General features: G+C 46.5%; 1 protein-coding gene across 1 annotated transcript; it reads right to left on the reverse strand.

The window, feature by feature from the left end:
• Window positions 1–4,994: 4,994 nt before the first annotated feature.
• Window positions 4,995–10,843, reverse strand: LOC136477028 (kinesin-like protein KIN-7H). Its single transcript, XM_066475036.1, has 13 exons — window positions 9,642–10,843; window positions 9,355–9,444; window positions 9,153–9,253; window positions 8,947–9,060; window positions 8,773–8,854; window positions 8,625–8,692; window positions 8,483–8,548; window positions 8,283–8,407; window positions 7,768–8,101; window positions 7,555–7,671; window positions 6,323–7,477; window positions 5,739–6,049; window positions 4,995–5,630 (listed from the first exon to the last, which is right to left on the reverse strand). The coding sequence occupies exons 1-13, from the start codon at window positions 9,829–9,831 to the stop codon at window positions 5,312–5,314; spliced, it is 3,072 nt and encodes a 1,023-aa protein (XP_066331133.1). The 5' UTR covers window positions 9,832–10,843; the 3' UTR covers window positions 4,995–5,311.
• Between the last annotated feature and the right edge of the window lie 2,274 nt (window positions 10,844–13,117).

The following is a 13,117-nucleotide window of genomic DNA, read 5'->3' on the forward strand; positions in this document are numbered from 1 at the left end:
CCGCACGAGGCGGCCATCTACCGACGGGGCAGTGGAGGAAATGCTCTGCTGGTGGGTGTCTACGTCGACGACTGTGATCACCGGCATCAAGGATGCGGAGGCGGCGGCATTCAAGGAAGAGATGAAGGCCACCTTCCAGATGAGTGACCTGGGGCCTCTATCCTTCTACCTGGGAATCGAGGTGCACCAGGATGACTCCGGGATCACGCTTCGACAGACCGTCTACGCCAAGCGCGTCGTTGAGCTAGTTGGGCTCACTGACTGCAACCCAGCTCTCACTCCGATGGAGGAGAGGCTGAAGCTGAACCGCGACAGCACGACGGAGGAGGTGGACGCTACGCAGTACCGGCTTCTTGTGGGGAGCCTTCGCTACCTCGCCCACATACGGTCGGACTTGGCATTCTCCGTCGGCTACGTTAGTCGGTTCTTGCAGCGACCGATGACGGAGCACCAGCAGGCTATGAAGAGGATCATCCGCTATGTTGCGGGGACTCTCGACCACGGCCTCTACTACCCTAGGTGCCCTGGGGCGGCACACTTCGTCGGGTACAGCGACAGCGACCACGCCGACGACATCGACATCAGCAAGAGCACGAGCGGGATCCTCTTCCTCCTCGGCAAGTGCCTCGTTAGCTGGCAGTCGGTCAAGCAGCAGGTGGTGGCCCTGTCGAGCTGTGAGGCCGAGTACATAGCGGCCTCCACCGCTTCGACTCAGGCGCTCTGGCTCGCTCGACTGCTTGGTGATCTCCTCGGCAGAGACACTAGAGCGGTGGAGCTCAAGATGGACAGCAAGTCCGCTCTGGCCCTAGCAAAGAACCCCATTTTCCATGAACGGAGTAAGCACATCCGGATGAGGTACCACTTCATCCGAGGCTGTTTGGAGGAAAGGAGCATCAAGGCAAGCTACATCAACACCAAGGACCAGCTTGCGGACCTGCTTACCAAGCCTCTTGGGAGGATCAAGTTCCTTGAGCTCTGCTCCAGGATCGGAATGGTTCAACTTTCCCACAAGACGATGCACAAGACTTAGGGGAAGAATGATGGATAAGTCTCTGTGTAGGTCTTTGTGGGATAGCAGCAGCATGGTGGTATTGCTGCCCATCAAGGACAACATCCTTGACTGGAGGACAACATCTTAGCATCTAGGACTAGCATCTAGGATAGCATCTAAGACTAGCATCTAGGACAGCATCTTAGACTAGCATCTTGTCATATGCTTGGCTGGCTAGCAGCCTATAAATATGTATCCCCAACCCCTCAGGTTGGTGTGGCATTTGTGTGAGAAATAAACCAGAAAATTGTCCCAACTCCTAGTGTCATCCTCTCTCGATGAGAATAAGAATTCTGCTACTACCAAGAATAATAATTCAGCGACTAACACAAACACCCTAGTTGTCACGAAGTTGTAATAATGTATATCTGAGTTTCATCTTGCTGGATACAAACCTTGAGCAATAATACATTAATTGTTAGTTCTCTCTTAAGGATATGAGATTATGAAATTGAATAAAGTGTGCTCCTAAGGTTGTATTATTATATAATGGAAACTGTGTTCTCAAACATATGTTACTCCTAAGTTGCAGCTAGCCATTCCCCTAATTCTTAATTTTACATTATATTTAACTCTCTGCTTTTGTATTCAGGAGTTTACTGGGTAGCATTTTTTTTATGAAATGTATATAAGTAACCATTCCCATAGTACCCAAACACAGAGATTACTGTTGACTTAAAATTTATTTTTCTTCTGTTTTACAGGGCTTGAGACGTTTTAGTTTAATGTGTCTGTATCTTTCCTTATCGATTTTCAATACATCATTGATACTGAATTCACAGTACTTAGATGATATGAAATTATATTGGCTAACCTGTGATGTCAAGGACCTCCTGCCCTAGGGTAGCTGGCCCTTGGCTACGGAGTTCGTAGCCCCGGTCCGTCTTCTCCGGCAAGGTTTGCCCCTCCGCCGCAGGCTTGTTTGTAGATGAGAGAGATAGAAGGCTTAGAGGTAACAATCTTGCTTAACCTTAACAATGTGCGGTTACAGGAAATATGTAGGCCTTGGCCCAACCGAATGAGAGCTAATTGCTCCTAAAACAAGGGACTAATAATAGGAAACTAATTATCTAATAATAGGAAACTAATTATCTGGTGATCCTAGCCACTGATGGTGGCCTGGTCGTCGCTGCCGTCCTCCGTGCGTGCCGCACGTTCCGCGGCCCGACGCGTGTCTCGCGGCCTGCGGCGCCTGGAGTATGTGCGCCCCCACATGACATGTGAACTAACATATTTAATGATATTATAAAACCATAGAAAATTATATTTTTCTAGAGTAAATAGTTTATGGCTCAAACCCTCAGGTAATTGATTAATTTTTCTCAATCAGAACATAATGCATCTCCAGTTCTGTTCCTTTGCCAACTTTGATCATTGCTTCGTAGAGATGAACAGGATATTTACTGTAATATGTATCATATGTTCTAGGCATAGAGAGGAGCAATCAAGACTGATAAAGGTATGTTTCTATCACATACTAATACATATATGAAATTGCTGTACTGACTTTTGATAAGTTTAATTGTTGTGTGTTGAGTATATAGAATGTTGACAGTGCGTATTTGCTTCACTGTTTTAAAGGGTTCCTCTTCACAGTCTCAACTTGTTGGGTGAAATAATCACACTAACAACAAGTTTGAACACAAGCATAAAGTTGTATTCATTTTCCTCCTGATACAGTACATGTCAGAGGGGTATTTATAGAGGTCCTAGTCTTCGTAAATCGTATACAAATGACCAATTTGCGCCTCTTTCTAATCAATACAACCCCTTTAAACTACAGGGGTAAAGTTGTCTTTTCATCTTCGAGAGATCATTCTTCATGCCCTTTTATCGATCTTCAAAGTTATTTTCTTCGGGGGTGTCTTCGCGACCCCGAACTTGAATGTTTCTCATCGTGAATCTTCTGGACTTCGCATGTTGAGCGAAGTCTTCATTCTTCACGTCGCTTGGGCAAAATTGTTGGGTTTCAAGTGAAGCCCAAAGTCTTTTTGCTTGTTCTGAGTGAAGTCGATTTTCCATCTTCGCTTTAAAGTCCTGAAAACAAACTTTTGTATAGAAGTTAGTTGTTCAACTCTAAAGTTTCGGGGCTTCATTTTTCTCAACGAAGTCAAGGTGTAGTCTTCGCCTATTAGTCCTGCAAACAAACTTTGTATGAAAGTTAGTTTTCCAGTTCCAAGTTTCCGGATAAAGTTTTCTAGCGAAGTCAAATCCCCAACACAACTCAAACAGGATATACAACATATGGAGATTGATAGCCAGGGTAAAAATATGTATACATTTTCTTCCTTTGTTCATAAGTCATTATATAGTGTACAATAACTGATTACTAATAAGTGATATCTCAACCTGTAATTCAGGGTATTGGATGAAAACAAGAACACGGGACTTTGACGATGAGCACTAGGTCAAAACAAGTGGCTCTTATCTGTTTGCTTCCAATCTAAAGCCACCCCAACTCCTAGGCTACCTCTCACTCAGAGTCACAGGATATCGACAACATAAGTGATAATGCGCCTTTGAAAACATCTAAGAGATCTCGCGTACAGGAAAAAAAAAACAAAATATAGGCGATTAAAGAACTACTCTTGCCGTATTTACAGGAAACATCCTATAATACATCAGCATCTTGTCTTTTCTGTATCTACCTTTTTTTCCCCCTAACACTTTATATGTCCCTTCAGGCTGTGCAACCCTGTCCTATATAGCTTGCATGGCTTGGGTGTTTGAGCAAGTAATTTGTAAGTAAAATCTGATAATTTAGATGGGTTATCATTTTTTCACCTGATGAGCCGAGGCTTTGCCCAAACATTCTTCGAAATTTACTAGAACATTATCTAGTCGAGAAGAAAATTTACTTTTATTTTTACAGGAGCACCATAGGGGTACAATTCCAAGACTTAATATGGGACTCCAATATAACTAGGAGTGCTTTTGAGTGGAGATAAACCTAAAGACTACATGGCTGTGATCTACCACTACTGTAAAAAAGTAGACCAAAAACTACACGCTCAGCCTTTTGTAATCCATAACCAGATGGAAGTAGATATGAAGTCTGCTTTTCATGTATTCGATTCTCTCTATATATGCTGTAGATTATACTGGAGCTAAGACACTCAAATCATAAACTCCAACGCATTCACCTGCGTAAGCGTTGCCTGATGGATGCATTGCCTGACGGAGTGACGGCACATCCTGCAGAAGCATTGGATTGAGAATGTAATCAATGATCAGAGGCTCTTCTTTTCATAAATTCTTGCAGTACTAGCTGATCTTTTATCATCCCTAACACCACCACCGCCACTAGAGAACTACAAGTTTCTATGGGTCGTTACACAGGATGCACTAATGACTTCACGGCTCGTATGTGAGCGGTTCCTGTGGCCAGCAGCTTTGCCAGATCAACATAAGCAGCAACGCCTCATTATCTGGCTCTTGTCCTAACTCCTAAGTCACAATTCTCAAATCATACTGTGCGCACACCAATGATTAAAAAAACACAGCATGAAATGCTGGTCGCACCTTTGCTAAGTCCAGATATCATGGAACAACGAATTCTTAACTGGGATGTGCCATTGAGATGCTTAATAATTTATTCTGAATTCGAAGAGATCATTAAATTCCTGAAAAAGGTGAAAGAGGACAAACCACCGTTCGTCCACAAAATTCATAAACGCCAACTGAACCTAGGACCAGATCAAACACCAGGAAGCTTGTTCAATCTCAAGAATGAGCAAGCCGCTTGTTTGCAGGTCTGACTCACAATAGGTGCAGCAAAGCTGCGCCCAGATTTTTTTCCCGTTTGGATGCATGTGTATTCACTTCAATCCACATATGTTGGAGTGGAATGGAATGAAATTTAGTTTAATTCCACTTCAACACATGTGGATTGAGATGAATACATGCGCATCCAAACAAGGCCTTAGTGAGTCATTAGAATCGGTTCAGTGTTCATAATTCTGGGATGCATTAAGCGAAGCCTTCCCAATATCCACATTAGCAAACTTGTTACAAACACTAATATAAATACAGAGTCAGAACAGGTGATGTTTTTTATCCACCTCTGTGAAACTACACATGAAAAAAATATCTACCACACGCACGCGCACACAAGGACAAACATAAAAACAGGTGAGGACATCAGTGAAATCAATCAACCATGGGGAGCAATTCCTCTCCAATCAAGTCAAACTCCTGCACTATGTTACCACCACCATGTGTCAAGTCATGTCATTGTCGCTGTACCCATCTGTCATGACACTACTTCATGGAGTAAGATCCTACCAGGCCGAACGATCTCCGATCAGCTCGTGGGACTAGTGTGAAATTCATCCCAAACATCTCCTTGAGGGCCTGCTCAGGCTCTAGAAGGTCGATCAGCCTCGCGACAAGAGACGCGCTCTCCCTGACATGCTCCATGTCAGTCTGTGTCCATATGAGACGGGAGAGCTGTAACCTTCGCTGTTTGGTGCTCAGATCAATTCCCCATTTGCCGTAAATGCTCTCTTTCTCTCCGTTGGAGAGCTTCTTCAGCATCTGCTTGTAGAGCATGTCCCTTTCTCGGCGAAGATTCTTCAAGCTGTCAATAGAACAAGTTCAAGTATCCGCCACATATTATAGGGTTTAAATGCTATGCAAAAAAGCTAAGGGTTGATTTGATAGTTGTAATATACAAGAAAGTATGTACCTTGATGCAATGGTAGGATTAAGTTCCCCTTCTGCTGCAGGTTGTGCACCGAATGAACTCTGAATGAAAGACAGTCTCCTGTGCTCCACTTCCCTGTATATGTTATCTGCTAGATCTCCCTTGAAGAGGAGGAAAAAGTAAGTTCTGTGCACGATGGACACGTTGCAATCGTGCCACAACTCGATAATTTGTTGCTGTTTTTTCTCAAAATCAACTGTCGGATGAGGAGATTCAAAGGGGCTCAGTGCTGAATCTACACCAACGTCTCTGACAGTTTTTGTGGATGTCTTCTCATCTCTATCGGCCTGCTGCTTGAATTAAATAAATGAAGTTATGAAAAATCAGCTTTGTAAGACGAACCAATCAATATGTTAAGCCAAAAAAAAAATCTACAAATCACAATCTTTGAGCTGGTCAGTCAATTCTATTTCTCATGTTTCCATTGTAGGCATGCATAGCAAGAAACGTAGCAGAGTAAACAGCAGGATGCTGATGCCTAGTTTCTAGTACATTATAACCAAAACTGTGAGTGATCCTGGAGGTATCATGAATGGAAGGAAAATCTATGAAGAATCCACTCTTACCATGATTATTTGTGCATGTAACTCTTCAAGTAGATCTTCATGGTGATCTTCTGTATTCTCTTTCACCTCTGTGACATAACTAATGTCATTGACAGGAGTTTCTTGTTCTTCATCGCTGGTGCTCATTTCCTTAGCTACTTCATCACTGGTGCTCATGTCATTGAAAACTTCATCAGATGCTACTTCACAGGAAACCGTGGAGCAGTCAGGTAAGCAGTCCTCATTTTGGTAATCATTTTTTTCAGGAATCAACGGGGAGGTTTTGAAGTCCTCATTTTGGCAATCACCATTGTCGTCATACAGGCTTCTCCTGACCTTATCAAGCCTTCTGGGAGCATACCCAAAGATTTCATCAGGTGGTGTCGTGCTAGTATTCTCAAAATCATCAAACCAACTATTGGGAATCACCATGAAGGTAGCCCTGCAGCTTTTACTTCTAGCCAGTGCACGATCCTTAGAGCTCATTATGCACCTCTTGAGGCTCAAACATTCATGAGGGGTTTTGCCAATGTCAAAAGAATGGTTAGCATCGCATGTATATAGTTCGACAACATTTTTTGTAATTCTATCAGATTCACATTGATAAATTTTGGCCGAATCTTCCTCTATCTTTCTTATATTTTCAGCTTGTTGCTCATCTTTGCTGGAATACGATCTGACATGATCTTCTATTTTCTTCGTTATGCTTTTGAGCCCTTGCTGTTCATCAGGTTGGGGGACTGCATCTTTGGAGATCACCTCTACATCAGGTGTTTGGCTCTTGGTGTCTTCAGGGAGTAATTGATTGAATTCGTGGCTTCTGCTTCTTACATGCTCATGTATCTCTATGCACTGGACTTCCCTGCAGTGCTCTTCAGAAACTTCTGAGGTAGTTCTTGAAGGTGATTCCTTAATATGGTATGGTTCTATGCCATCAGAGCCATGGTTGCTGGGAGGGTGCCAAGGTGAAATCACCTTTTGATCCCATGTTTGCCGAGGAAGCTCCCTTGTTTCACCGAGGAATGCTGAGTCATTATGATCGCTACTGTAGACATATGATCCATTAAACGATGCATAATCTTGATCTTGAGGAGCAACCCCATAAGCATCTGCAACTGAAAGCGCCTCTTCCAATACATTTCGTGCAAGGGACTCTGATGACCGACTATGCTCATCCTATCAGGAGTAGGTCAATTTGTTAGATGTTGCAATACAGTGATTCTGAAGGGAAGTAAGTATAAGAGAACAAATACCCATCGCTTTGCAGTGTGCTCATTGCCATGGTCATCACCATCACCTTTTAGCAAACAGTTAAGTTGAGACTGAACTGTATCCCTTTCCTCCATCAATTCCTTAAGCTGCTTTTCAAGCTGAAAAAGGATAGACGAGTGCACAGTGCATAAAGACAGGTGGCGCAACAAACAGTGTTCCGGGGACTACAGAATCTTAGAAACGAGGGAATGTACCTTCTTAATCTGCGCATCCTTCTCTCTCAAAGCCTCAGTGTGAGTAGTGCAAACAGTTGAGCCAGGGAATTTCAGTTCATTTTCTAATCTTGCAAGTTCTCTCTGAAGATGCTTCACAAGTGCTTTGTCAGACATCACTACATTAACCTGTGCATTTGTAACAACCTCCTTTGCACAGGTCGCAAACAGAAGGGTGTTTCTGGATTGCTCCATATGAGTGTGAGCAGGGCTCATTGTGCAGATAATGGCTGTTCTAGCATTGCCACCAAGAGAGGACTGTAATATACGGGTCAGTTTTGAATCTCTGTAAGGGATATGGCCATTTCTTCCTTTGCTGCAGCATGACAAATGAAAAGGGTCAAGTAATAAGCAACATTTTATCTTTTTTTTTTGCGAATGATAAGCAACATTTTATCTAAAATGCAAGTGGAAAGGATATATGCAAAATGCAAACTGCCAAAAAAAAAAAAACTAAAGCAGAAATTCTTTTTTTAAAAAGAGTGAGCAAAACAAACCTGAGTAGACGGACGACCTTTCCCAGTGTAAGCAGACTTCTGTTAATATGGCTGCCTTCTTTTAGCCTCATACCAGCCGAAGCTGTCTGTGATGCACGCTCACTTCCGGCTAGATCAACAAAGTTCTGTCCACACGAAGAATATAAGGCACAGAACTTTCCACACGAAAGAATTATAAATGTAGAATGATATTTTCATACCACACAAGCGACAAGGGTGCTTGAGTTTCCTCTTCCTAAAAACTGCCTAGCAGAACTTTCAATTGTCTGAAATTAACAGATAGATCAAAAAACTTTTATTAAAAGAATAATGTGGAGCATACAGTATTAAAGGGACACTAACCAATCTGAGTATTTGATGGGATCTGGAACTTGTTTCATTCAAAGCAGTTTCTCCAATCTGCCTTTGAGCTGGAGCACGAAAACAATTGAATCAGATAATGTGGGGAAAACACAGGCACCTCTCGTTTGCAGCAAGTTCAGTTCCGCACCTTCACATACAACAAGAAGATCCCTAAGATGACCATAATCCGTCAAAGTTTCCTCAGTGAGTCTTTCTACAGTAGTCCCTTTCTATTTGACATAACAGCATGAATAGTATTGTAAATAGGAGCATGAAAAACTAGAACAATTATGGTGAGTTCAAGTAAAGAAGAATCGAGTACCTCTGGATCATCAAGTAGTCTAAGAGGTGTTGGATCATGGCTTAGAAGGTCCCTCACAGCTTCATTGTATATCTCTATGGCCGAAAATTTCAAAATGAACTCTCTTTCAGGATGCTGCAGCATGGAGAAGAGGTTCAAATGCAAAGAAACACTAGTAAATTCACAATAGCGTTCCAGAAAATATAAAGTGAAAAACATGAAGATACCTTATCTATGTAGTCATAGATGTCAAGCATACTATACTCCGTTATTCCCGTCATTGTATAAGTCTTTCCGCTGCTTGTTTGCCCATAGGCAAATATGCTTGCTGCCAAGAAGAAGAAATGCATGCCAAAATATGTGTTAGCTCACATCGGTTCATCACCGAAAATGGAAGTGGTAGAACATAGCTGTTTCTCTTGTGCATACAGTTAATTCCACTAACAACTGAAAGAGCAACTTCTTTTGCTCCTTTCTCATAGACTTGCCGTGTAGAGCAACTGGGGCCAAACACCCTATCTGATGGGGACAAGAAACAAGCACAATGTGAGCAAACAACCGCCAGTAAAATGTCTAAAGAACACCAACTCCTCCTCCTTTTTGTTAAAAAAAAAACACCAACAATTTAGTGAACACCACTGCAACTGGTAACTTAAGGTATCCTGAATTTTGCAACAAAAAAAAAAAAAGAACCGAGCTCTGCTGCTGCTACTCACCGTAGGTGTAGGCGGTGGGGAACATGGCGCGCTCGGGGACGGTGCTGCGGAACATGATGGTGGTGGGGCTGATGCACTCCCAGTCGGAGCTGTCCCCAGCTTCCCTGCCGTTGAGCGGCCTGAGGCGGACGGACACCATTATCCTCTCCTCCTTGGCCTCCGCCGCCATCTCCTCGCCCGCGGCCTCCATGGCTGGCGCACCTCTCCTCCCCCTGCACCCTTCCCGAGCCAAGAGCAGTGTCGTCAAAGCCTCCCCCTTTCGTTTATACCAGTCTCACCGGCAACCCTCCCCTCCTCCGGGACCAAGCAGCAATGGCATTGCCCGCCCCGAAAGCGACGCTCCCCCGCGGCCGGGGGAAAACGGCAAGTTTGGGACGCGTGCGGTAGGTGCCCCCGCGGCCGAAGGCGGGGTGCCAGCGGGCGCTGGACGGGAGTGGGACGGCGATCCGGCGAGAGACCACACGGGCCGCGCAACAGCAAGGACAAATTGCGCGATAGGCTCCTTCCTGCTCGCAAGCACATGCACCGGCATTACCACTACTTTTTGACCACCGGGCCGGCCGGCTAGCTAATTTCCGCGAGAGCATTATATCGGGTCGCCGCCGCCGCCCCCGCCCCCGGGCCGCGCTGGAGCCCTGCGGTGCTGCCGCGACGGACCATGGTCCCCGCCACTCCTCTGGCCGCTTCCTAAAAAATTAATCGTTTTATCTATGCGCCTCACATGGGAGGAGGCCGGACCGCAGGAGGGGGGAAGACCAGATGAGAGAAAATGGGAATTTTGGATTACGGGAGTGGTTACGTTATTTTATTATACGTTATTTTATTATTTCGTGTTTGTTTTAACTTTATAAATTTCGGACCCTATCTTGTTATCACGTGACCGTTTTATTCCGTCACCTTCCATTTTCTGTCGGTTTGTTTAGCTGTCGTAAACGATCATAAATTTTCAGCCTCTTACACAAATCAGCCAACAATGCTTATGGACCAGCCAACCGAACCGAACAGGCTGCTTATTCTCTGTTTCTCAGGGTCACGTTAATTTCTCCTTTCTTTCCCGTTATCTCTCCGTCTCGACAGGTGTTCGGGCGGGAGCCTGATGCCGGCCGCCACCGCCCATCTGCGCCAGGCCGCCGTCGACAGGCCGCGCGTCAGTCGCCTTTCTTTTCCTCTCGCTCTCCGCCTCCATCAGCTCAGCTCGAACCGCTTCCTTCCACCCACCACCTGACCTCCCTTCCCTCCCCCCTCCCTCCTCCTCCTCGTTCCCTCCCGGCAGGAACGCCGCACGCCGAGTCGAGCCAGCGGCCGGAATGCCCGCACAGAAGTGCCCGCTCCCATCGTCTGCCTTGCCCGGCCCCGACGCCCAAGTCGAGGAAGCTCCTGGCGCCGACGTGGATGGTTGCGGCTTCGGCGACCGGCGATCGCCGAAGCTGATGCTGAACGGAGTGGAGGAGCGGGACGGCGGGCCGCGGCAGGCCAAGGACCGGCGCCACGGTACTACTAGGCTTTCGACGATGCGCGGCCCGCCGACTCGGGTCATCGTCTCGCGATGCGCGTACGCATCGCGCGGTGCTGCCTATGTATGGGTGTCACTGATCGCGTGCTTGTCTGATGGGCTTGGCAGATTTCGACGCTGACGACGAGGAGGAGAAAGAAGACCGCGAAGGCGGCGGCGGGGACGGGAGCGGGAGCGGAGGCGACGACGTGATGGACGAGTAAGTAAACCGTGGACCGCCCCCTCTCTCCCGTCTCCTCCGCCGTCGCCTGCTCTGCCGCCCGTAGCGATTCGGCGGTGTCATGTCGTCACGTCCCCGTGCGCCAGCTCCCGTTCGGCTGGGTGACGGCAGAGGCCGCCGGCCGGAGGTGTCCAGTCCACCCGCCAGCCCTGGCGGCGGCTGCTTCCGCCGTGGTGACGTCGGCTCGAGCGCTCCCTTCGCCTCCGAGGCGTGGGATCTTCGTAGTGTTGTGGACCCGCGAGCCAGCTCGGGTTCATCGTGGCGGACTGGCGGCGGCGGCGGCCGGCCACCCTGAGCTGTTCTTGCTCGGTCGAGACGGAGAGAGAACGGGAGAGAAAGGAGAAATTGCCGTGACCGTGAGAAACATAGTAAGAGGATAAGCCAGAAGGAGTCAGGGTAAAACGGTCATGCCCGATAAAAAAATAGTATCAGAAATTTATAAAGTTTAAAAAAACACAAAATAATAAAATAGCGTGAAACACCGTCTAAGCCCACTTCCCGTCGGGACAAAATTACCATTTTCTCACCAGATGAAACCAGCCAAAACCATGATTTTTCTTTTCAATGCTCACCAACCACTACTACTAGCAACTGCGCGAGGCTTATCAGCAGAGAAGGAAACCAAGAAGCAGCATTCATTAATTACCTGCGCCGGCGAGAGGTAGGCGCGCTCGTGGGAGCTAGCTAGGCGGCCAATGCGGGAGACGCGCGCGGGGATAGACGGGGGAGGAATGCGGCCGGCTAGTGAACGGCGAGCTTGTCGTCTCCTCTGCGGCTCGTCTCTCCCTCTCCTCTCTGCCACTCTGCGAGAAGAGGAGGGGAGGGGGGGAATTGGTAATGGCGTGGCGGTCCTCCTCTGCCTCCGAGGCTCTGAGCTGTGGTGGGAGGCGGAGACGGCGGTTTGGTGATTGAAAATCCAAAAAAGAAAAAAATGAGAGGCGTTCTGCTGCGGGTACGGGGCCTTTCTACCCGTAGCAGATAGGACGCGCCATCGGCCAATCGCGGTCAAGGGAGCGACCGTGGGGCCCGACGAAAGTTCAGGTAGGACCACAGTGTCTGTCGGTCATGTGCTGGCCAGTGGTGTCCGTCCCTCACCATTGAACGGACGGGCGGCGGTCCTGTCTTGCCAGATCAGCTCACTGGTCGTGTTTCACGTCTCTATTTTTCGCTCAAATGGCAACACCGCAACACTCTGAATTGAGCCAGTTGGAGTGGTAAAATCTTATGCGCTGGGGCCGTGTTTGATCTTTGATACAGCACCGGAAGCTTGTTTGGTCTCATCAGCGGCCAGGAACGTCTAAAATCAATTGCCTAGTAACGTTCATAGTACCGAGCAAAGTTGTCTGGAAATGAAGTAAACACGTCCTAGACCTTTCTTTTACCTGAACAAAACTACCGCGTGTACTCTATTTACAAGGTGTTTCTTACTCCCTCGTTCCAAATTATAAGTCGCTTTGACTTTTTTTTTTGTTGTACAAAAAAGAAGTCAAAGCAGCTTATAATTTCGAACGAATGGAGTAAGTAAACTAAATTAGACAGTTGCTTCTTCCATCAAGCCACCAAAACTGAGCGCATGAGTGTTGCACGTTGAGCTTTCATCATAGCGAGTACTATGTTAACCGACCAGGCCTCAGGGGTCAGGGCTCTATTTTTTTTCCAGGTAACAAGCTTCAAGCAAGCAATTACTCTTCCAACTGCTTGACTAGGCAAAATCGAAACCATTCACAGGCAACATGCAGGCAC

This window comes from Miscanthus floridulus, chromosome 8 (genome assembly GCF_019320115.1).
Source record: "Miscanthus floridulus cultivar M001 chromosome 8, ASM1932011v1, whole genome shotgun sequence".
In the NCBI taxonomy this organism is placed as follows: domain Eukaryota; kingdom Viridiplantae; phylum Streptophyta; class Magnoliopsida; order Poales; family Poaceae; genus Miscanthus; species Miscanthus floridulus.